Source organism: Stegostoma tigrinum, chromosome 10, assembly GCF_030684315.1.
Source record: "Stegostoma tigrinum isolate sSteTig4 chromosome 10, sSteTig4.hap1, whole genome shotgun sequence".
Taxonomy (NCBI): Eukaryota; Metazoa; Chordata; class Chondrichthyes; order Orectolobiformes; family Stegostomatidae; genus Stegostoma; species Stegostoma tigrinum.
Window position 1 is genome coordinate 66,589,663 of NC_081363.1, and position 24,851 is coordinate 66,614,513.

Sequence of the window (24,851 nt, forward strand, 5' to 3'; positions counted from 1 at the left end):
CACAACATAATTCTTTAACACTGCTGCCTCCATTGTGAGGCTTCTGTAGAATCGTCATCCCATACAAATTTGGCAGAGACAGGCCAATATTTGAGTGGGGTGTTTAGAATTTTCAGAAATTGAAAGCAGATACCAATAGTTTGTTTCTTTCTATTAAATTTTTCTTTTCCCCATTTAATCATGGAAGGGTTGTTATCACCTTAGAATGGATCAGATGAATGATAAGGTTCTCATTATTTTGAACTGAGATGAACATATTTCTTATTTATTTGATACAAGTAAAAGTTTACAATTAACTTGACATGGTTTTATATATATGCTTTCAATTCCAATGTATGTACAATGAACCGAATGGAGACTGAGTGAACCATTTTCATTTAAGACATTTTACAGTCCACACAGAGCCGTAAGACCACAAGATATAGGAATAGAATTAGATCATTCAGCCCAACGAGTCTACGCTGCCATTCGATTTACAGCTTGTGTTCTTCTCAAATCCATTCTCCTGCCTTCTCCCTGTAACCCTTGATCCCCTTACCTATCTATCTTTGTCTTAAATACGTTCAATGACTTGGCCATATTCTTTTGTGGCTATGCATTCCACACATTAACTGCCCTTAACTATCTTCTGGCTGATGAAATTGTTCCTCATGTCAGTTCTCAAGGGCCATCGCTTCACTCTGAGGCTGCGCTTTTGGGATCTGGTCTTTCCCATATAGTGGAAACATCTTTTCCACATTCACTCTATCCAGGCCTCTCAGTTTCAATGAGACCTACCTTATCCTTCTAAAAAGCAGATGGAGAGTATGCATCCATTCCTCACATGACAAGTCGTTCATGCCTGGTATAATTCTTGTAAACCTCTGGACCTGCTCCAATACCAGCACATCCTTCCTTAGATATGGAGCCCAAAACTGCTCACAATATTCCAAATAATATATGATCAGAGCCTATACAGCCCCAGCAGTATATCTCTTGCATTCTCGTCCTCTTGAAATGAATGCTAACATTGCATTTACCTCCCTAACTGTCATCTGAATCTGCATGTTAATCTTAACAATATCCTGAATTAAGATTCCTAATTCCTGTTGTGCTTCACATAGGTTCACACTTTCCCACATTGTATTTCTTCTGCCACTTCTTTGCCCACCCTCCAAGTCTTTCTGTAACCTATCCAATTCCTCAACAATACCTGCCCCTCCAACTATCTTTGTATTATCAATATAGCAACAAATTCCTCAGTTACTTCGTCTAGATCATTGATACGTAACATGAACAGTTGTGGTCTCAACACTGACCCCTGTGGAACTCCACTCGTCACTGGCTGCCACCCTAGAAATGACCCCTTTACCTTGCTCTGTGCCTTCTGCCAGTCAGCCAATCCTCTATCCATGCCAGTATCTTGCCCCAAACACCATGGCCTCATGTTACGGTATGGCACCTTATCAAAAGCCTTCTAGAAATCCAATGGATCATGTCCACTGGTGGTCCGTTGTCTAACTTGCTCATTACCTCCTCAAAGAATTCAGACAGATTTTTCAGGCAAGACCTCCTCTAAATGAAGCCATGCTGACTCAGCCCTATTTACCATGCACTTGCAAGTACTCTGCAATCTTGTCCTTAATAATAGACTCTTAATGGGCGTTGATTTTAACCCTAATGGTTAGGTCATTCGAAGCACAATTTCAGATTGAATTATAACAGATTGAATAATAAAGCTTTGCATAATCTATTTTTGGATGTATTTCATTCAATATTTATGTTACAATGAATGATATGAACTTACAGAATAGAGGAATTTCTGGAACTGACAACATCAGAGCTATACTAGAAACAGTGGAGAGGTAGTTATCATGAACCAACTTCATATGCAACAGTGTTAATATGATAAGGCTTTGGCACAATATCACATATTAGAAACATGCTTGCCCTCAGAGTACATGATCGGGAATAAGTAAACTCTGGCAAGTAAGCTAGCTACAAAAGGGGAAAAAAAACAACAAAAAATAAACATTAAGGATAAAGCATTGTCCAGAAGAAGGTGAAAAATGATGTTCCATTTGTGCTGGGTTCATTGCTGTTTTAAATTCACATAAGTTATTTGACTTGGGGATGGGAAGTATAATTTAACATTGTATAGATTATACCAAATTGTGGAGACAGGGAGGTACAGTTAAATCTGAAGAAGACGATAACAAAATACAAGAAGCCAGTAATACGCTTGCAGTTAGCAAATGAATTTCCATTTTGAGAAATATGAGAGTATATTTTTTAATAAGTAGAATAAAGATGCCGCACACTCAATGGAAAGCAACTGTCAGAATAGGGTAGAGGAATAAAAAGAGATTTTGGAGTGCAGATATGCAGTTCACTCTGGTTGCCCATTGGTTAACAAGATAAAGCAAATGAAACACTGACAGCAGAATCTTCCCAGTTCCTGAATGACAGGAGCCATGGTGAGAAACATCGAAAAATTAGGTAAGATGTCCAGTAAGGCCTTTCTAGGCATTGAGATCAAGAAATGTTATTTCCCAATCAAGTGCTGAATGTTGAGACAAGGTTCTAACTAGTGAATAACAGCAGTGCTATTACTAAGGATGATCACTCATTAACTTAATTTCGCCTCTTTAACATGCAGTTTCTCATTCTACCAAAGAACAGAAACTAGATATCAAGAATTTATGATGTGAAAGCCAGGGCAGTAATCTGGCAATTCCAGCTGGTAACTTGCTTCTCTGGACCTCCATCCTGGACACAAGGCATCAATATCTCAGGGCACTCTCTGTCAGTAATGGCTGCATGCAGCCTACATTCACACTTTTTGCCATGTGACAGGTACCTGCCCCATTGCCTTACCATGGCACATCTCTGAACCACTTCCAGCTCACGTTTGTACATGAGTGTGGCACTTTGAAGCACAGGGCATTTCTTATTGCAATGCTCCTGGGCTGGAATTTGTTGAAGGTGGTAGAGCAATGAGACTCGGTTAGAGCTGGATACAGTGCTGCAGAGACAGTGAGAGTGTGAGGCAGCAGAGAGAAAATAATGACACTTACCCTGATGGACTGCAGAAGGTCTTCATGTTTTTCCAGCAGTGCTGGACATTCCTCATGGATGGTTCGGGCTACACTGATCCAGGTGGAAAACCAGGACCAGCTTCACTGAATCTGGTGTCATGAGCTCCTCAGCAGCCTTGGGGGAATAGAATGGCCCTCCTCTGCACCACCTAATCTAACGGGACCTCCAAAGTCTGTGCCCACCAAATGGGCTGCCAGTTTCCCATTGTTTACCATGTACAGGACAAATGACACAAACCATGCAGGCCAATACAAGCCTGCCAGTGCTTGACTGAGTGAACAATTGCCTTTTAAATATGGCACCTGCACTAAGAGTCCTGGGAGTTTCCAGTGTGGGGATGGGGGCTGTTAATCTGGTCCAATCAGGGAGACCTGGCTGACAGGAGTGTCAGAGTTCTGTTGACTCTGACAGCTGGCTCTGAGGGAGTTCTGAGGACTCTGCACATGTAAATAGAGGGTGACTTGGTGGCAGGATACTGGCATCTGTGGAATCAGTTCATCCAGCAATGGCAAGTAATTCTGCCTACACTGAGCGGGAGAATCAGGTTAATATCAGACAAGCAGGCCACCATTAGAGTGTGGTACCTTATTAACAAGGTGAGTTTGGGATGATAGTATGGAAACCTTGCTAGGCCTTACAGAGAGAACCCCTCTATGTAACTGGACAAAAAAATGACACTGCTGATCTTCTGGTAAAATTCAGCCACAAGGTCTAGTTCTAGAAGAGTAGAATTGAAAAGCAAAGCCATTTTGTTGAACTTGCTTAGAACATTGATTAGATCACATGTAAGTACTATGACGAAAACAGAAATTCCTGGAGAAACTCAGTAGGTCTGGCAGCATCTGTGGCAAGAAAGCAGCGTCAATGAATCCATTCTAGTGATTCAGCAAATGTGGAATATTTGTGGATTTGAAGAACGGTCACTGGACCTGAATCATTGACTGTGCTTTCTTGCCACAGATGCTGCCAGACCCGCTGAGTTTCTCCTGCAATTTCTGTTCCGTCTCAGATTTCCAGCATACTCAGTTCTTTGTTTTATTTTAGGAGAGAATGTGTTTGACATGAATGCATAACTCCTTACTTTTTATTTCATTTTTACTTTTAGTAATCTACTAAGAAAATCTGTTTTTCTGCCAAGTACAGGAGAAATTAACATAATATCCTTAAACATAAGCCAATCTAATTTTCATCAACACAAAGATAAAAATAATGGGTTTTTTTCTAAAAGATGCCTTAACATTAAAACATTAATAGCTTTGTTTCAATACAGATGCACTTCAGCAACATTGAAAAGTGATACGAGTTAAACACAGGCTGACAAATGAAATTGAACTTTCACTGCCAAGTAAAGTGGCTTTTAGACATCACCAAGCAACGAGGTAACAGTGTGATTTTATTTTGAAAAGTGAATATACCATCAGCTTTTTATTTCATAACTCAAAAAGAATGTTTACAAATCATTAAAATAAAATTAATCTTATTCTGTTATCCAGTTATCTTGTATAACATGACTGATTTACCATCTAGGTATTCTGTCACATTTCAATAATGACATGTAAAGTGATATTGTAGCAAAAGGATATAGTGTGATGAGTTTCTGCAGTAGCTCCGTGGACGACACATTGAAGCGATGCATAGTCAGTGTAACTTGCAACAAGTAGCTGCTTCGACACAGGTTCCCATCTGCATCTGTCAGAAGGAAGAAAGTTACAGGAATTGGATACCAATTTGTCAACCTCATTGATTTTCTTAAATTTTACTTGTGTGAATATTTCTATTTGCCTGCAGAAGCAAAGCCTTGGAATTTAACCTCACTCATTTTGCTGATGTATTCAATACTCAGTACATTTTAATGATTTCATGTAGAAGCACTTCAGAGAATGTTGCACTGTTCACTAATGAAACATTTCATTTGCCAAGCTAAGAAGTCAAAAATTAGAACCAATGAATGCTAGTAGTACAAAACAGACAGATAATGAATTGACATCTTATTTTACACCATTTAATGCTATTGAACAGATGAATTGAGGACCCGTGAGCAGAATTAGGCCAGTCAGCCCCTCAAATCTGCTCCACCATTCAATAAGTTCATAAATGATTTGGTTGTAGACTCAATTCCTACTTTTCTGACTGTCTTCATATCACCCATTCCCCAACCAAAACTTTTGATTCCCTTGTCTATCAATTATTTAAATATATGTTTTTTTCAATATTGACACAACACCATGTCCTCAAACAATAGTCCGCATTGCTGCTTTGGTTTAGATTCAAAGATCTAGAGATGACACAGGAATTGAATGTTGACTACATTACATTGACTCATTTGAATATTTTAACATGCAGATTTTAACCATTTTTTATAGCTGGCACTAAAGTACCATATCAAGGGGCCAGTCCAACTGAGTGAAGCTTTGTCATATGTAAAACATAATATCAAATCAATAGTCACAAAATTTTCTTGTTCAGTGAAGGGTGTAAAAAAACACTACTTGGTTTATTTGATGAATTATCTGACCAAGCAAATCTTCTCGTGTTGTAATAAGTTAGAATTATACAATGCGACTGACTAGCTGGTTGGATAAAACATCAGTGATGTGTTGACAAATCTGTCACAGTTATGTAAAAACTCAATACATGTGTTAAGTTGCAATTTATAAAGTGAGGTTTACAGTGCCTTCAATAATATTTGAGAAGATGGTTACTCTAAATTTAGTTTAAAGATAATTTTTATGCTGAATTTACAAATGGTTTAGTTTATTTATAATGACTGATAGAATTAAATGAAGAAAAATAGGAGGAAACTTGAGTGTAGCACAAGGAATTTGTCCAGAGGGAAAAACAGCGATACTTGGAAAATAACATACTGGTTGTATAAGAGTGACTTTTTGGAGTATACAATATGAGTTCGACCAGTATGCAACATTCACAAGTTTGTTGTGTTTTTTTTTTCTGGCTGGGCCAAATGGCTTGCTTCTGTGCATTAAATATTGTGGAATACTTAGTAATTTGGCACAGTAAGAGTTAAACATGAATTCCACATGATTACGTAGAATATGTATTAGCAAAGCAAATGTTCAGATGTGAAACTCCAATGTTATACTAGTCACTCGGACAATTGTTGTTATACAGCGTAAACATAAGCATCATGTGCTAATGTCCCATGGCTTGACTTGTCACATGAAATAGCCAGTGCTGGCTGTCCTCCATGATCAGGCATATCATCAAGTGGTGGTTTTTACAACCGATTTAACTGGAAAAGGACGAGCAACCAAATGAACCCCTCATAGTTCCCTTAGTATTTGCCTCCTAGTAGCTACTGCGGTTGTGGAAAGACATATAGTCTTGAATTGATAATTAATAACACAGACTCTCAAACTATTGTACCAGCATTATACGTGTTCCAATTTAACAAATTCATTTTATAACTTACATATTAATACTGCATTTTAATGGATGCTGTTTGAAAAGTAAGTGCACATAATTTGAAGATAAGGGGTCTACTATATTTTTAAAGAAATGTCATTCAAATATTTGCTTTGCCATCATTTTAGTTAAAAATCCTTGGAAGATCAATCAAAATTGATTGAATATAGTTTATTATCACTGCAGATATTCCTTTCTTGATGAATATTCAAAAGCAAAGAGAATTAAGTTTAATGTATTAGTCTTCCTGATTGGCTGCTTCTGTTCAGCTCTTGTTGCCTCCTCCTTACCAGTGACTATTAGTAAATCAGATGTTTTGTTTAAGAAGCCTTCAATACAGATATGGAGTTGGCACATCATAGAAATTATTTGAAAATGAGATTATTGAATCAGCTAGTCGATCTCATCGTCATTGCTCAATAAAGGTGTTACATGCTGGGGAAAACTATCAGATGTTTTGGTAGATTTTTGATGAAAGAAACTGATTTATTTAACAATTTTTGTCTTTTCATATACTATAGGACACAACCCAAACTTATAAATCAAAGAGAATCCATAAATTAAAGAAACGGAAGCATTTGTAGATAACAAAACATTCAGCTTTGCCTTTCTGCTACCATTGTTAATTGTACATTTACACGTAGGAAAGTATGATATTTTCCCAGATGACCATTTCTGGAACACATGGCATTTGTCACCTTTACCAATATACGGTACTACATAGAGGCATTTTGAGGCTGTTCACTCCCACTAATCCTTCTCTTTTGTCTTTGCTTTGTCTTGGATCTAAGGATTTGTGACAGAGGAATAACTCCATAAGATAGCTACAAAAATGCACTGTTCTTAGATAACAAGAAACATATTAGCAATAAGTAAAGCTGTAATTAGTCAGGCGTGGTTACTTGGACTTTAGGGAACTGGTACAGATGCCCCTGCTCCCTCTGAAAACTGGAGTGAACTCTGTCTTGACATCCTCTGAAAAGGTGGAATATGAATGTTAACCACTTCAGAAATAAAACACATACAAACACACACACACAGACACAGACACACAGACACACACACACACACACAGATAGTCACAGAACATTTTGCTGTGCCTGTTGGGCCACCAGAGACATGAATTAATGGAAATATTATGGCAATCGCCTAATGTGCAAAATAAGAGTTGTTCTTTGTCAACATTTTCAGGAAGTTTGATGTCCAAAAAAATACAAAGGAATGCTTATGTGATGCTCTTTACCAATGTTAAAATATTTTCAATCCTGTTGTAAGGAAGTTTAAAGTAGCAACAGCCTTAGTATTTCTAAATTTATATCTATGCATAATTTCAATTCTTTAGGTTCATCATTGGTTTTCTTTATGTTAACGATTCCAGTCTGAAAGAATTGGCCCTTATCTGCTTTGTATTTTGAGTTTCTTAACAGCTGCCACTACTTTCAGGAGAAACAAATCCTGATCTAATAAATAAGTCCCACCAAATGAGGCTGATCAGATAATTCACAGAGTCAGCCTCAGAGCATTATAGAGCTTACCAGCACTTACTTGCTCTCTGACATTTGTAAGCTTCAAAGTATAAAACTATAAAGTGTAAACTGCAAAAAGAAGGTGATGAGAATTTTTAAAAACATTATTGTACGTTTGAGATCATTGATTTGTGATTAAATCTACCCCCGTCTGTCACGATAGATATGAGTCCTATTTCCATAGTCACGTGTGTTTTGATTATTGGTAGAAAAACTTGTTTGGAAAGATAAATCTGAGTGATTCAGTATGAAATTGGACTTACCAGTCTAGTTTGCGGCATACAAATCCAAATAAGTACTTAATGACATCATCTAAAGATACAGTATCAGTTTCCACATGTATCCTAAACACACCAAGCTCAATCTCACTCCAGGCCCTCTTGATCCCTTCATTGGCTATAAATTATCAGATTGCTTGTCTGACACCCAATACTGGATCAGCAGAAACTTCAATCTGCAAAATATTGGGAAGAGTGGAAATATATCCACAAGATGCATTCACTAGCCACTTATTTCATCCCTCTCAAGGCAGCTACCTGAGGCGCACTAATTTGTTCACCACAAATCCATTCCATCACCATTCCTTCACCCATTTCTGTTTTTGCCTCATCTCATCTGATGTTGAAACCCTCATCCAGGCCTTTTATAACTTTAATAACATGGCTATTACAAAGTCACCTCTCTAACTATGGTTTCAGTAAGAAAGCCAGCAGGGTTTGTTACATACAAATCATATTTGACCACTTTGTTTTTTTTTAATGAAATTACTAAGAAAGTTGATTGGAGTATCTGACGTATATGTGTTTCTAAGGTGCTCTTGTGGTGCAATGGTAATGTCCCTGACTTTGAAACAAGACACCTGAGATGAAATCCCAACTACTCCAGATGTGTATAGTACCATCTCTGAACAGATTAACATTGAAAAAACCCATATGGACTGCTATAGGGCATGTGATAAAGTGCCATATAACAGATGCTTCTCTAAAGCTGAAGCCCAAAGCTTGGTATTAAGGGAATATTAATAGCATGGTTTGTAGTTGGCTGACTGAGATGAAATGGAGATTAGTAATATATGGATGATTTTCAGACTGGAAAAGTTATACTATGTGGCACTCTAGGGGCCATTGTTTTTCTTGATCTACATCAATAAACTGGACTTGGACTTTCAGGGCACAACTTGAAAATTTGCAGATGACATACAACTTGTACAGTGAACTGTAAAGAAACTTTTAAGGAAGCAATGAAGAGTGTCGCTGAGTGTTCCTGAAGTTGTTGCTATGCTTGGCCCTCAGAGGCCCATGCAGCCGGTAAGAAAATTAGACAGACTGCTGGATATGTTTAAGAAGTTTACAGATGACAGGATAATTAATGATAGTAATTAATGTGGAGGATAGTCTTAAACTGTTAGGTGTTTATCACTAGGTTGGTCAGCTGGGCAGAGCAATGGCAAACAGAATTGAATGTTGAAAAATGTGAAGTAATAAACTTGGGTAGGGCTAACATGATGAGGAATTACATTTTGAAGGTAAGACCCTATAAAGTATTGAAGGTCAGACGGACTGTTGTGCAAATCCATAAATCCCAGAAGGTAGCAGGACAGGTAGATAAGATAGTTAAGAAGGGATAGGGGATAATTGTCTTTATTAGCCAAGGCTTAAAACACAAGTGCAAAGAGTACAAGAGGAGGTTATGCTGGAACTGAATGAAATGCTAGTTAGGCCACAAGTGAAGTACTCTGCAGTCTGGTTACCATATTATAAGACTGCACTGGAGTGGATGCAGAGGAGATTTGCTGCCTGAGCTGGAGGATCTGCGCTATGAGGAATGGTTGGATAAGGCTGGGATTGCATTCCTTGGAGCCATGAAGGCTGAGAAGGGATCTGAAAGAAATGTATAAGATTATGAGTGACTTAGACGAGATGAGATAGGAAGGCAATTTCCCCATAAGTAGAGGATCAATAACAAGATTTATGGTAAGAGGCAGAAGGCTAAGAGGAGTGGTGAGAAGTTTTTTCTCTCAGACAGTGAAGCCCAGAACTCATTGTCTAAAAGGGTGGTCGAGTCAGAAACTCTCATAGCATTTAGTGTTTAGATATTTACTTGCATTGCCATAGCCTCCTAGGCTATGAGCCAAAAGCTGAAAAATGAGATTAGTATAGTCAGAATTTTATTGATTGACATAGATATCATGGGCTGAATGGCCTCGTTCTGAGTGGTAAACATTTATGAGCATATTGATAGACTTCAAAAAGTCATCAACAGGATGGTGGAATGTGTGGATGTTTGGTAGCTGTCGTTTAATGCAGAGAAGTGTGAAGTGGTGCCTTTCATCATTCATGCGATGTGAGTGTAACATAAAGTACAGGAAATTCAAAAGGAGCTCCAGAAGAAGAGGAACTTAAGGGTATTTGTGTGCAGGGCTACTTAAGAGAGTGATTAAGAGGAACCTGTGGTTTTTAAATAGAGGCAGAGCGTGAAAGATAGGAAGAAAGTTATGATGAACTTTTACTAGTTTAGCCACAATCAAGAGTACTATGTCCAATTCTGACCACTACAGGAAAGATGTGTGGTTTTTGGAATTGGTGCAGAAAGGACTTCGAGAAAGGTTCCAGGGATGGAAACTTTGGTTTCCAAAAACAGTTTCCAAAAGCAGCTCCTACTATCCCTTGCAGAATCCAGGAATGTTCTCCTTGGAGAAAAAATGTTTGGCAGAAAGATCAAGCACCAAAGGACATTGATTTATGGTGTTACCTTTGATTGGGAATGAGGGGTATATCAATCTAGGACTGCATGCTTGACATTAGCAGTTATCAAATGGCTAATATAATTATGACTCATTGAAGAACATAGAGAGCTATTTTTACTTGAGGAGCAAGGAAAGTTGTGAAGCAGCTCCATCATATACCAATCACATGCAAGTACCATTAACAAGATTTTCTTTGGATTTCAAACATCATATTGTACACTCAGAGCCGTAGAGTTATACAGCATGGAAACAGACTCTTCAGTCCAAATCTTCCACACCTACCAGATATCCTAAACTGATCTCATCTCATTTTCCAGCATTTGGCCCATTTCCCTCTAAACCCTTCTTATTCATGTATGCATCCATACATCTCTTATATGTCATAATTGTATCAGACTCCACCATTTCTTCTGGCAACTCATTGCAATTTTGCACCACCCTCTGCATGCAACTTTTAACAACATATGTAACAAATAATTATTTCATAAAATTAATGTCCTTCGAGCATTGTAACAACAAAAATATATATTTAAAATGCTGAGATAAATTAATTGGATCAGGATGAGAATAGTGATGAATTAATTGGCATGGTCCCAATTTGCAATAATTAGTTGACAATCTTAATCAGGATACCAAGATGTTGCAAGGCACTCTTGTGGCACAGAGTTAGTGTCCATATCTCCGACACAGGAGGTCCAGGTTCAATTCCCAGGTGTAAGAACACCTCTGAACACATTATTTAAAGTATCTACCACAATCTCTCCAATGTGAATATTAATTCCCTCAGGGTAACTGGAGCTAGTCAATAAATGCAAAAATGGCTGACTACCTTACATTGCCACATACAAGATAAAGAGTTGGAATGAATTATGGGGGTACAGCAAAAAAAATTACATATAGAATTCTGTAATTGTTAAACATTATATTAACTTTAAGTATTTAGAGCCTTGAAGCTGATTACTGCACTGGTTCTTCTATATTAAAGTACAAATAAAACTTGTTTTTGTCAAGTTGTCTGGGATACTGGTTGCACAGCTTAATGGAGAGTGAGAGTCAGTGGAAACCTAAGTATCACAGCGTGGGAGTGAATTGATTGTCATTGTTGCATAAGTAATGCTGCGTGACTCGTGCCATGACATGGTATTTCTATTTTTACAATCAAACTGAAGAGTGAAGTACCTTGCATTTTATTAAAATTAGCAGACTTTTTTGTTTTTGTTTTTAACATCTGAGGCACCTGAAAATAATGTAGAGAACATTTCCGCAATTTTAAATACTTGGCTTGACTCTGTAATTCAGTGTTCCACAACCAATTAACAACTCAAAAGGTCAATTAGCTTTCTCTCAAAACTGCAGATCAATGCTAAAGCAATAAGAAAAATGCCTCTGTAAGTGCATGATTATAAAAATCCCCGTTCATCATGCTTCTGCTTTTAAAGCTCAACAAATTTTGTTAATGCAAGCTATATGTGCTTTACTTACAAAATCATTTTGTTTCACTGTTGATAAGCATCTATTTGTGCTGTTCAAAAAAATGTTCTGATGTTTTCAACTTCACCCCACAGATCAATTGTAAGCAGATGCTGTAACGAGGGAAATTAATGTGACTTTTCAAAGGCTAAACTGTCAGGGTGAGTAATGGAGTTGGTGATGGCATCAATGCTGATTGAAACATTGCCCTACGACCTTATGGAGAAAAGTAAACAAAGGTCTGCATTAATTTACCACTGGCAGATGACAGAAAGTGCAAAATCATTGTAGGCAGACAATAGTATCTGCAAGCATTAGGTGCAGGTACTGTATTGACTCTGCAGCCAGATCACAAAAAGCAAGCAAGCTCTGTGACAAGTCCAGTCCTTTGCACTGACCACAAAATTCTTTTGCATCTTGAAATTGTTGCATGGTGGGTGCAAAAAGATATTGGATCTACTTTTGCTAGAAATCAGGCTCCAAATACATAGCCGGAGGCTACAACAGTTCTCCAGCGAACAGGAGACAGGCATAGCAGAATGGCAGCAAGGAATGCACCAGAGATCTGTGTAAACATAAGGCAATATACAACATTCACTGCAAAACAGATGAGTCAAAACCTAAGATTGCAAGGTGTAGAGCCGGATGAACGCAGCAGGCCAAGCAGCATCAGAGGAGCGGGAAGGCTGACGTTTCGGGCCTAGACCCTTCTTTCTAGGCCTGAAACGTCAGCCTTCCTGCTCCTCTGATGTTGCTTGGCCTGCTGTGTTCATCCAGCTTCACACCATGTTATCTCAGATTCTGCAGCATCGGCAGTTCCTACTATCTCTGAGTCAAAACTTAGTGTGGAGCAACTTCCAGCTAGAGGTCAAACCGACTTCCCACACTTGTGGAGATAATGCGTTATGTGGACAAAATAAACCAGCAATAAACTTTTCCACAATCAATGTCATTCACCAACGAAAACTGGCAAATACAGACTCAAAGCCAAGATCGACATGGGAGCTAATGCAAATATCTGCCTGAAATAATTTTGCAGCAACTGTGCACATTAGAATGCTGGAGAAACTCAGCAGGACTGGCAGTATCTATGGACAGAAATGGAGTTTTGAATCTGATATGACTTCTTCAGAACTCAGATATCTGAAGGATTTCTGACAGGGTTATTGGTGCAACTGACAGGTGCTAAATCAAGTGCATACTATGTGTCACCTTCCATTGCTTTGGTAGACTAACATTGCAATTCAGCAGCGAAACCAGAAATCTCTTATCTCGTAGACACAAGCATAACAGCAGAGTCAAAACCATCATCATGTATGGATGTCAGCATTTTGACAATCTGTGAGATCACCAAAGTACTCAAGACTCAGAAGAATCTAAAAATATAGACATTGAATCAGTCAGGCTTTGTAACAATTGCACCCAGACAAATTAAACGCCATAGGCAGGCCGTGCCACATTTCTCTCATAGAAAATATTATTCCTTTAAACAACAGAAACTGTCATGTCCACATACAAGAAAAGCTTAAATGCAAGCTGGATGACATGGAACACAATAGCATCATTTAAACAGACTGATGTAGTTCAATTGCATGCGTATTTAAAAGAATGATGGTAGGCTATGTCTAGATCTAAGTTGTCTAAACCTCTCTCTAAATGGATGCCCACATAAGATTCCAACTCTAGAACAATTGGATCTGAATTCACAGGAGCTAATTTCTTCTCTAAACTAGACACCAAACATGAATATGCACTTAGCCAGGGTATCTCAGGAATTATCTCCTTCACAACACCGTTGATAAATATTTTTTAAAAAACTATCATTCAATTAATATTTATTCCAGCAGCACATGGAAAAAATTACAGGATGTATGTCTCAATGAGCATACATTGCCAATGATATTTCAGTAGTGGGAACAGGCAAAACCAAAGAAGAGCATAATCAAAACCTTCACTGATGAATGACTATTACTCATAGAACATAGAACATAGAAAGGTACAGCACAGTACAGGCCCTTCGGCCCACGATGTTGTGCAGTGGAATAATCCTAATCCAAAAATAAAATAACCTAACCTACATTCCCCTCAATTCACTGCTGTCCATGTGCATGTCCAGCAGTCACTTAAATGTCACTAATGACTCCGCTTCCACGACTACCACTGGTAAACTATTCCATGCGCTCACAACTCTCTGGGTGAAGAAGCTCCCTCTGACGTCTCCTTTATACCTTCTTCCTAACACCTTAAAACTATGACCCCTTGTGGCAGTCAATCTTGTCCTGGGGAAAAGTCTCTGGCTATCGACTCTATCCATGCCTCTCATTACCTTGTACACCTCGATCAGGTCACCTCTCTTCCTCCTTCTCTCAAGAGAGGAAAGTCCGAGCTCAGTTAACCTCTCCTCTTAAGACCATCCCTCCAGTCCAGGCAGCATCTTGGTAAACCTCCTTTGCAACCTCTCCAAAGCCTCCACATCTTTCCTATAATAGGGCGACCAGAACTGGACACAATATTCCAAGTACACAATATTCCAAGTCATCTGAAGTCATTCCATATTCATCTGAAACAGTAAGCAATGCCAGGTGAATGAAGGGCAGGGTTTTTTTTAGCTCCATATATTCAGTTTGCAGAATCTGTCCTGGCTTAAACAGAGTTGAAGATGTACAACAAATGTCAACCCCATAAGATAAAGATGACTTGCAAAAATACTTATTCTTTAATTTCTTGACACCATACGTTCTGAGATTTCCCAATAAAACACTACTATTTATAGAACTCCTCAAGAAAATATACCTAAGTAGGGCAGTAAGACCATAAACATATGTCCCAGGCTGTCAAACAAATGTCAGCAAATACCTGTACGAAAATACTACAACTTAAGGAAGAAGACAATCCTGGAAGTTGATACCTCACAGAAAGAATCATGCAAGATGCCAGACTAATCATAACTGGTTTGTAAGGCCTACATATATTTTCTTTGCAATGTAAACTGGGATAAAGGGAAGTTGAAGACTGTGTTGCAGAGAACCACAAGTTTTTTTGCAACCCAAAACATAAGTGGAACTGGGTTGCATTCACATATCGGTCGCACAAGTCATGTAACTTTTGAAGAAACTAGTTTTGATATTTTTAAGAGACTAGCTCACAGAAGGTGCCTTTGGATTGAAAAAAAAACTAACCAGCAATAGCTTTTAGATTTGTTTAGGCTGCGGTTTGTTAAAGAACCGTAAGGCAGTTACACTCAGAACTCCAGAAAGCCTGCAGGCCAAGTCTCTCTTTCTCTCTTTCTCTTTCACTCTGTAAGTGAAGGAAAACCAGCACTGAAAAACTCTGAAAATAAGTACATCTAACTGAAGACAAAAACCTAGGTCTGACTGAGCAGTTATGGAATCAGGATCATTGCACAATGTAATATTATCAAAAAACCAAAATAACTGAAAAAGCCACCACATTTCACCCTTGTGGCTTGGACTTTGATCTATAAAAGTTGGGTTTTTTTGCCTTTGTTTCCTGTACTTGATACTTCTGCAGAATTGTGTCTTATCTGTTCTATTTCTGAACAAAGGTATACGTGTTTGAATTTAAAGGGGGTATATTGTTTGCATGTTTGTAATTAATAATCTGTTCTGCTACTTGTTAAAGGATAAAAACTGGAAGAACTGTGGATGCTGTGAATAAGGAAACAAAAACAAATTTGCTGGAAAATCTCAGCAAGTCCGGCAGCATCTGTGAAGGAAAAAAAGAGTTAACATTTTGCAAGTTTTGAGGAAGGGTCATCGGACCTGAAATGTTAACTCTGTTTTTCCCTTCACAGGTACTGCCAGACCAGCTGAGATTTTCCAGCAACTTTGTTTTTGTGCCAAATGCTTTGCAAGCTTTTGGCCTCACAGAGGTGAGCTTGGTACCCAGACTGACATTACCTCCAAAGTATCACAAGTATTTTTGTTCTTGAAGCACTTTGCCAGGACACACATCTCGGGTGTAGTTGCATCCATTTGAATTTAGAGCAAATGAGACGATTAGCACATGATATAATCCATTTGCCAGAGATTAATGGTGACATTGAAATATTAGTGAAGATGTGTATGACATTTGTCTTACATCTTCAACTTTGCCTAAATCAAGGCAAATTAATTATCTGATTAAATTAATTGAGCCGGAAGCACTGATCTGACTTAGTTTCATCTGATCCATCTTGTACTGAAGACAAGGCCTTCCAGATAAGCTGCTGCTCTACATGAAATTATTTCAGTTCCCTGATCAAAAATTACCAGGAATGGAGACAACTTCATCTCAGTCATTGATGGTTTCTCCAAATTTCCAGATGTCAGACAATTAAAGAATACTCCAAATCCATCAGTGGTGGTCATAATTGGCTGAATATTACCAAAATTGGCCATGTGCCAATTTTGCACAATTTCATAAATGGTTTATTTCCATGAGCTCCAGTGAATTTTCGGATGTTATTCTGTTTAGCCTGCATTTAAGAAATGAAATATAACTGCAGTGAGAACTGAAAGGAGGACAGATTACTGGAGCCAATCATACTGTCTTTACAATTTGTCATTTCTTTAATACAATATTTTAAATTTCTACATAGTAAAACAATTATATGTAATTTACTATTAATCTACTGAACGTGGTTGATTGTTCTCCCCATTGTAAATATAATGCTGCAGTGTATGAGAAATAATTTCCTTGAATTTTAAAGATTTCTGTGGGTAAATTTGGAGCCAGTTATACAGGATTAATCTGCAACTGTTGCAGTGTTGGGAAACAGAATGACGGAAGTTGAAGAAACATTGTCACTCTGTCACACTGACCATCTCCTCAGATATTGACACTGCATATACTTTAGAGGATAATCTCGAGGTGGCATCTATATGTAGTGAGACATGAGGCATCTCGGTGGCCAGCAGGGAAGGACGGAAAGAAAGAGAGAAGCCAGCAAATTGCCAGGAGTTGGAAAACAGGTTCTGCTGCAGAGGACACAGGCATACATTGGGGCAGAATACAGAAGAAGGGTAATAAAAGCAAAGTACTAAGGATACTTAAGAACTGAAATAAAAAAACATGAAGTTCTGGAGAAACTCAGCAGGTCTGTCAGCATCTATGGAAAGAAGAACAAAGTTAATATTTTGAGTCCAATACAGCTTTTCTTCAGAACTCAGAAAAAGGCTGATGGCCATGTGCAATGACATGTTTTATGCATAAGTAGGCTTATCACGAGTCCTACAATGCCAAGTTGCCTAGCACCAATTGGGCAATGAGTTTAGCATTGAACGTAGAACATAGAACATTACAGCACAGTACAGGCCCTTTGGCCCTCGATGTTGTGCCGACCTATCATACCAATCTGAAGCCCATCTAACCTACGCTATTCCATGTACGTCCATATGCTTGTCCAATGACGATTTAAAAGTACTTAAAGTTGGCGAATCTACTACCTTTGCAGGCAAAGCGTTTCATTCCCTTACTACTCTCTGAGTAAAGAAACTACCTCTGATATCTATCCAATATCTTTCACCCCTCAATTTAAAGCTATGCCCCCTCGTGCTTGCCGTCACCATCCTAGGAAAAAAGCTCTCCCTATCCACCCTATCTAACCCTCTGATTATTTTATATGTCTCAATTGAATATGGCGCCCAGCTTCTGCAGCAATGAAAATAGTGGCTATGAGCATATATCTGGTCTCAAGCATGATTCAACATCCAGTGATTTATGTATCAGCTTCCAGTACAGCACAACAGAAGCCACTTAATAACAATGCCCATTCTGGGCTCAGAAGTCTCTCTTCCAAAGTCAGCTTGCTGCCATGCAAATTGAGACGGCTGTCGTGCAAATTCAGTTTGCTGCTGCAGTGGCTGCAGATGTTTCAACTCAAAGGGCCTTCACAACAAGTCACCAATCGTTCATGCAACAGATTATTTGAATTGCTAAGTCACTAGCTAGAGGAAGTGACAGTGATTCTGTAGAACGGAAACTGTGGATAGAGTCATACAGCATGGAACAGATCATTTGGTCTAACCAGTCCATGCTGACGATAATCCCAAACTAAACTAGTCCCACCTGCCTGTGCTTGGTCCATATCCTTCCAAACATTTCTTATTCATGTACTCTTCTAAATTTTTTTTAAGCATTGTAATTGTATCCACATCCACCACTTCCTCTGGAAGTTCATTCCACGTACAAACCACTCTCTTTGTAAAAGAAGTAGCTCCCTTTTTAAATCTTTCTATTCTCACCTTAAACATATGTCCTCTTGTCTCAAAATCCCCAACCCTAGGGAAAGACCCCTGCCATTCATCCTATCTCTACCCGTCATAATTTTAAAAACTTTAACCTCCTATGCTCCGGTGAAAAACGTCCCAGCCTATCCAGCCTCTCCTTATAACTCAAACCCTCCATCCCCAGCAAGATCCGGTAATTCTTTTCTGAACCCTCTTTAGCTTAATAATGTCCTTCCTATAACAAGGTGATCAGAACTCAACACAGTACTGCAGAAGAAGTCTCACCAACATTTTGTACAACCTCAACATAGTGTCCTAACTCTCACTCGTATCACTCACCCACTATCTACGCTATTGTCTGTCACTCAGTGCATGTCTTCATGCAAAATGATTCAATTCATAAATTTGATCTGAAACTGGCTTTTATTTTTTCATTGTCACTACATTGATGCTATGATGACCAGTGATACAGGGAACGTAAAGGGTGGGACTGTTGGCGAATTGGGAATTAGGGGCATGTCACTGGCATGAAGTCAGGAGAGTTGTTACAGAAAGCCCAGCTGTGCTGTTTCTTTCTACTGCCTCCGCCTCCTCTTGCTCAAAAGCTGTTTGCTATATCGCTGGTGGTGGGGATTATATTCTCCAGATGATCATGCAATACAGCAAACAACAGATCATCACAAACTTTAATACCTATGCTGCCATGCACTGCACCGCTCCTCCTAAGCAATCCAGACAGAGGAAATAGCATTTTATCTTGCTCGTGATCCATTCTATCACACTTCTCAGAATGCACATGAACAGTCATTATTTACCTGGTCAACTGATAACTTTTCTATTCAGTTGCCACCTTTTGGCCAACCCATGGTGATTTGAACATAGATGGGACTGTGGTCTGCCACAGACAACACTGTTGCCACAGTACAGGTACTGAGTTAGCTGACTTGTTATGCATGGCCAGCCACCATCTGGGAGTGAAAGCCCTTTGGCATTCAGATTTAAGTTCAGCCTTAACAAAGTGACGTATGGATTATCAATGGGGAAGACTTCATGAAGCTGTCCGATCACCCTATTCACTGCCCCTGGCAAGAAAGAATGAAATGGACTTGGCTTTCTTTGATTACGTATCAATGTTGGTCTCCCTGATCCACTAGTGGACAGAAAATTTGGAGATGCTCCAAGTATTTCCAGGCTGGAAGGAACACACTGCATAGCTATGCATGACCATGGCCATGATCAAGGATGCTGACAGGGTGGTGCTGCCCTTCTCTGAAATGCAATTGTGACCCACATATGAAAAGAATTCTTGACGTGCACACAAAATCTCACATGATTTCTTGCTTTTGCTCAGGTAAGAGAATCCTTAGAAGTCCTGGTGAGAACCTTTCTTCCACTCCTTCTCCTCCATCCATTTCCAGAAGTTTATGCCACTCTGTCCAGCCCATGCACATTTTCTCAGTCATGCTGTATTCGAGAGGAATGCGTACTCCTATGGCCATATCTTGGAACAATTAGCTTCTGCAAATCAGTTCTTCAGCACCTCTGACATCACTCCCAGTAAACTTTCAATAACTTCAAATGACACTAAAAAGCATCAAACATTGTGCAATGGTTGAAACAGCCGGAAGAAATCAGTCAGCAACAAATCTGACAAAAAAAATGGTTCCTTTAAATAGCTGTGGTAGGGTGTCCTACTTATGTTCAGTATTGTGTGATTAAAACAGGGTTTATGCTGGCTTACTGTACTCCATAGTGGCAGTACTGCTGATTGACATCATGGTCTCCCTTGTCTGCATTTTTCTGCCAAATTCTCTCTGTGAGTGTGCTAATGATGGCTGGCACAACTTGCACCAGAAGTATGCAGAGATGCCACAGCCATCATTTTGAAATCAAAGGCCATGTTCACCACTGTAGCAATCAGGGAAAGCAATTTTGAAAAAGAACTACTTCTGTTAAAGTCGCCAACTGATTAGTGATTGTGTCTGGTTGTGAGAATGTTTTCTTTAATCTCTGCAGTGAAGTGTAATAATCAATCTTTGGAATAGTGTTTCTGTCAACAGCTTTTCTGGCTGATTTCTGAAATCCAGTGGATCTGATATCAGTAAGAGAGAAACTAGCTGTCCTCACAGCTGGCCCCATATGTGACATAAATGAATATATATTGTCATTTATATGCTGATCAGTGTATTGTTGGTAGCAAGTAGATCTCTCACCATTTTGACACCAGTCTCAACAACAAGTTAATTTCATTTCACAAATGCTTTGCCTGAAGACAGGTCTTTGGTTTATTGCTGGCTCCAGCTTTGTCCTGAGCCAATAAATTGGCAGGTTTTGTCAGCAATGGTTTGCCAGTGCCTTCCACTCTGTAGAGTAGGGCAGGGAGGCAAATCTTGAGTCTACCTTAGCCAGAATGGGAATGAACACATGCTATTAAAATCAATGTGAACCATATATTGTAACCAGTTGGCCAGTCCCATATAAATTAATATCATCTCAGCATTCAATAAAGAATGACAGCAATGAGGCATAGAGCTGAGAATAACCACTGATGCTATTATTACTGAGTGCGGTAAATTTATGCATAGTGATTGCTGTTCTCTCCTTCTTAAGATGCTGACCCTTGCTGAGGTGCAAGTTTCTATAATTATTTTGGACCATTTGATGATGAGTATGAGCAAGTCTTTTTTTTAGGTAGTGTAACATATGTGCCGACACCCCCTCACCCCCTACCATTCCCTGACTGCAATCAATTATTTTGGCACCGACCAAGGAATCAGTTCTGGGACTTGTTGACCTAAGTGTCTCTGCTATTCCTCATAGCATACAGGGCCAGCCTTCCTCGAATTCTGCCAATGGTTTGATAAAGACAGTTGAGCACTGTATTTGAAACTTGGTTTCTTTTGAACAGAAGTAATCAAGGGAGTGAATTTAGAGCAGTAATTGTGAACTGATTTTCCATAAAGTCCCAATACATAAAATATAATGCTCTTCCAGTTTGTAAAAGTTGGTGGCAAAGTAAAAACAATAATTAATAACATAATCATTTTATTCTTGGAAGCAAAAAAAATACACTATGTGATGAACAATATGCTGTTTATTATCATGTACTTCTGTGAGTGATTTTTAACAAGTTGCTATGAGGAAAAGATGGGAATGTTCCATTAGTGGCACAATCATCTTTTTAATAAAACTATGTCTATTCAAAACCACTTCTATAACTTTATTGTATAGCAAAGCTCAAAATGTGGCGCAAGGGATGGATATACAAATTTAGTTTATTTCCCTCTTGAAATTTCATTTTCATTTTTTGTTGTTCTGCATAATATTCTCTGTAATGGTATAGGCCACAGCATGTTACTTGAATGGCTGCTTTTTATTACCATGGTAACATTTACCAATTGCCATTTTGTTCCCCTTCTCAACATTCAGATGAAACTTCGAGCTGGCTCCTGTTCTGAACATTGGGGTGGGACTTCCAGTTCCGCAAAAGGCACAAGGACTCTCCCCAGTCTTACCGGGTTCATAGAAGCTGAACTTTAGTGTAATTCAGCTGAGGCTGCTGCTGAAAATTTTGAAAGAGCTGCAATTGTGTAAAGCACTTTACATTCTCAAGTATTGTAGTCACACACAAAAAAAACAAGCTGCTATGGTAACAAGAACTATTGTCAATGTGCCACTTAGGATGCATTTTGTTCAGAATCAAATCTAAAAGTGTATGCTAGTTTACATTTATAGACCATAGATTGTGAAGGTAGTTATCTCATCAGTGTACTGACAATCGATGCACGGATAAAATTGTTTTTGAACACCACTTAGGAACACATCTGTGCTATTGGAATAATGACTGGACAGTGAATGATTTTCAGGTACCAAGACACAAGTCATGTATTTTATGACGAGAAATCTCATGCGACTGTAATGTAACATTTTAAAGTACAAGTATATTGCAAATAATTTCTGTCTTTGTCATATAACGTCAATTTGAACAATGCCTGATTGTCACCATTTTTGAATATATCATTTCATATCAAATCCAAATGTACTTCAAACTATTTTAAAATCTATAGATTTAAATTTGTAACTTTCTTTACTCTTTTCCACTTTCTTTCCTCACTGCTTCTTCTTTTGAAGGTATTGTGGGCATGGGGGCATGCTTCTCTGGATAGTGATAACACCTTGTCCAAATGCCTGGTACAATCCTGGACATTGAGGCCTGTTTGCCACTTCAACTACTGAGAATCACACCCTGTTTTCAGAGGCAAATAGATTTTTGCATGCTCATAACATAGACATTTTACTGAATATGATTTTGAGTGCACTGATTAATACACTTGCATAAATGTTCTTCATGAGTACTTTAATTAAATCAATCTATTTAAAATCAACAACTTTGTAAACATAGAACACATAGGAGTGTTTAACTATGCCCTTAAAACACCATGTAGTAGAATTTAAATTCTTTAGATTCTGGATCTTTTTTGAAACTCTTGACTATTTTTGTTACTTGCTAAGTGTTATCCTAACAAGAAATAACTTTAGAGATAATGGGAATTGCAGATGCTGGAGAATCCGAGATAACACAGTGTGGAGCTGGATGAACACAGCAGGCCAAGCAGCATCTTAGGAGCACAAAAGCAGAGGTTTCGGGCCTAGACCCTCTCTGATGAAGGGTCTAGGCCCAAAACGTTAGCTTTTGTGCTCCGAAGATGCTTCTTGGCCTGCTGTGTTCATCCAGCTCCACACTTTGTTATCTAAGAAATAACTTTAATCAGCAATTGAAACAGTGGTTTTCTTTCCTTCCAGCAATACCTGCAAAACAATGTTCGAAACATTTAGAAATACTATCCATGTTAATATTGGAAACTTTGATACAGCAAGGCTTGACAAATCTGTAACATTTGTTTTTCAGATTATTTTAGGAACTGATTGCCAATTTGCCCAAATGTCATTATTCAGCAAAATATTTACATAGGAAAGGACTTCCTTCATAAAGGTAAATATTTGGAAGAAATTATTTGTTAATGCTCACGTTATTAATTTTCATTTTCAATCAGAGAAACATAAATGTGTACTAAACACCTGATGAATGGTGTAACTGTGTCACAAAGCAATTTCAGAGGGTAGATTTTGCACATTGGATTATTGGCACACAAAGTCTTAGATTACATGCCACATATATCAAGAAAGTTTGCCATACTTGATTTAATCAGGCAGGGGAAGTACAAGGATTTGCCTGTATGGGGACAAAGTCTTGCAGCAGGGATAGTTGCCCTTTGTGAGATTTGAAAGTCTTCAACTGGCTATGACTGCACAGAGCTGGCAGTGCGGTGGCAACTGACAAGTGTGCATTAGTTGGTCATAGGGAGATGTCTGCATAGACTTAGAGGAAAAGTTTTGAATGAAAAGGTTTGTGTCATATTTCATGAATTCCAAGCAAAGTAATCAGTCATAGATTCATACAGCATGGAAGCAGACCCTTCAATCCAACTTGTCCGCGCCAACCAGTGTCTCAATCTGACCTAGTCCCATTTGCCAGCATTTGGCTTCCTATCCCTCCAAATCCTTCCGATTCATATATCCATCCAGATGCTTTTTAAATGTTGTAATTGTACCAGCCTCCGCCACTTCCTCTGGCATCTTGTTCTATACACAGTGCACCTTCTGCTTGAAAAAAGTTACCTGCCATGTCTCTTTTAAATGTTTCAACCCCTCACCTTAAACCTATGCCCTCTAGCTTTGGTCTCCCTGCACTGGGGAAACCACCCTGTTTACCTGTAACTCCACTTTCAAGGAACTGCTAGGTTCAGCAACACTCTCCAGCATCCTACTATTAACTGTGTAAGTCCTGTTCTAACCAGCATATGCCACAAACACATCATAACCCCATTTGATACGCAGAGGAAGGGTACCACTTTTTCCAACTATAATTCAATATAAGTTGCTTGAGGGCTTGCTCACCAATATACTGAATAATGCCATGTCTGCAGCAATTACAAATGTGATTGTATTCACTTGGACAGCAATCTGATGACCAAATGACCAAATATATGTAACAGTGAATCATCCTGACTCCAGTTACATCTCCGGGAGATGGGTGAGCGGTAGAGCAATTAAGAGCTTGGTATTATTTTGAACTGGCCTGATGTTTACACATGGCAGAAGTCATGGTAGGTGATGTCCAAGGGACAGATTCGGGCCCTGGAATTTAGCTGATCTGCATGGGCCCATCAGTGTCCTGTCTGATTTGGAGCCTGGTGCCAATGATAGCTTTGGGTGGCATAAGGTCAGCACCAAAAACAGAAAGGAATTGTTCCTGTCAATCAGTTAGGTCCTTAAGAAAGATAAGTTGGAAATGTGAGGCAGTGTAAAATTCCCCAT

General features: G+C 38.8%; 1 protein-coding gene and 1 long non-coding RNA gene across 5 annotated transcripts in view; one reads left to right on the forward strand and one right to left on the reverse strand.

Moving 5' to 3' along the window:
* LOC125455629 (RAS guanyl-releasing protein 1-like) overlaps window positions 1–24,851 on the reverse strand; it is a 103,127-nt gene that overhangs the window by 42,332 nt on the left and 35,944 nt on the right. For 2 of the 3 annotated variants that reach the window (XM_059649211.1, XM_059649210.1), the window contains exon 3: window positions 4,657–4,767. In XM_059649211.1, coding sequence (XP_059505194.1) covers window positions 4,657–4,767 — 111 coding nt within the window. Of the gene's footprint in view, window positions 1–4,656; window positions 4,768–19,802; window positions 19,881–24,851 lie in introns of those variants that run through there. The other variant, XM_059649212.1, reaches the window with a different exon arrangement.
* LOC125455630 (uncharacterized) overlaps window positions 1–24,851 on the forward strand; it is a 56,486-nt gene that overhangs the window by 13,306 nt on the left and 18,329 nt on the right. The window contains exons 2-4 of one of the 2 annotated variants that reach the window (XR_007248279.2): window positions 4,349–4,457; window positions 12,339–12,404; window positions 23,383–23,466. This is a non-coding gene — a long non-coding RNA (uncharacterized LOC125455630). Of the gene's footprint in view, window positions 1–4,348; window positions 4,458–12,338; window positions 12,405–21,902; window positions 23,041–23,382; window positions 23,467–24,851 lie in introns of those variants that run through there. The other variant, XR_007248280.2, reaches the window with a different exon arrangement.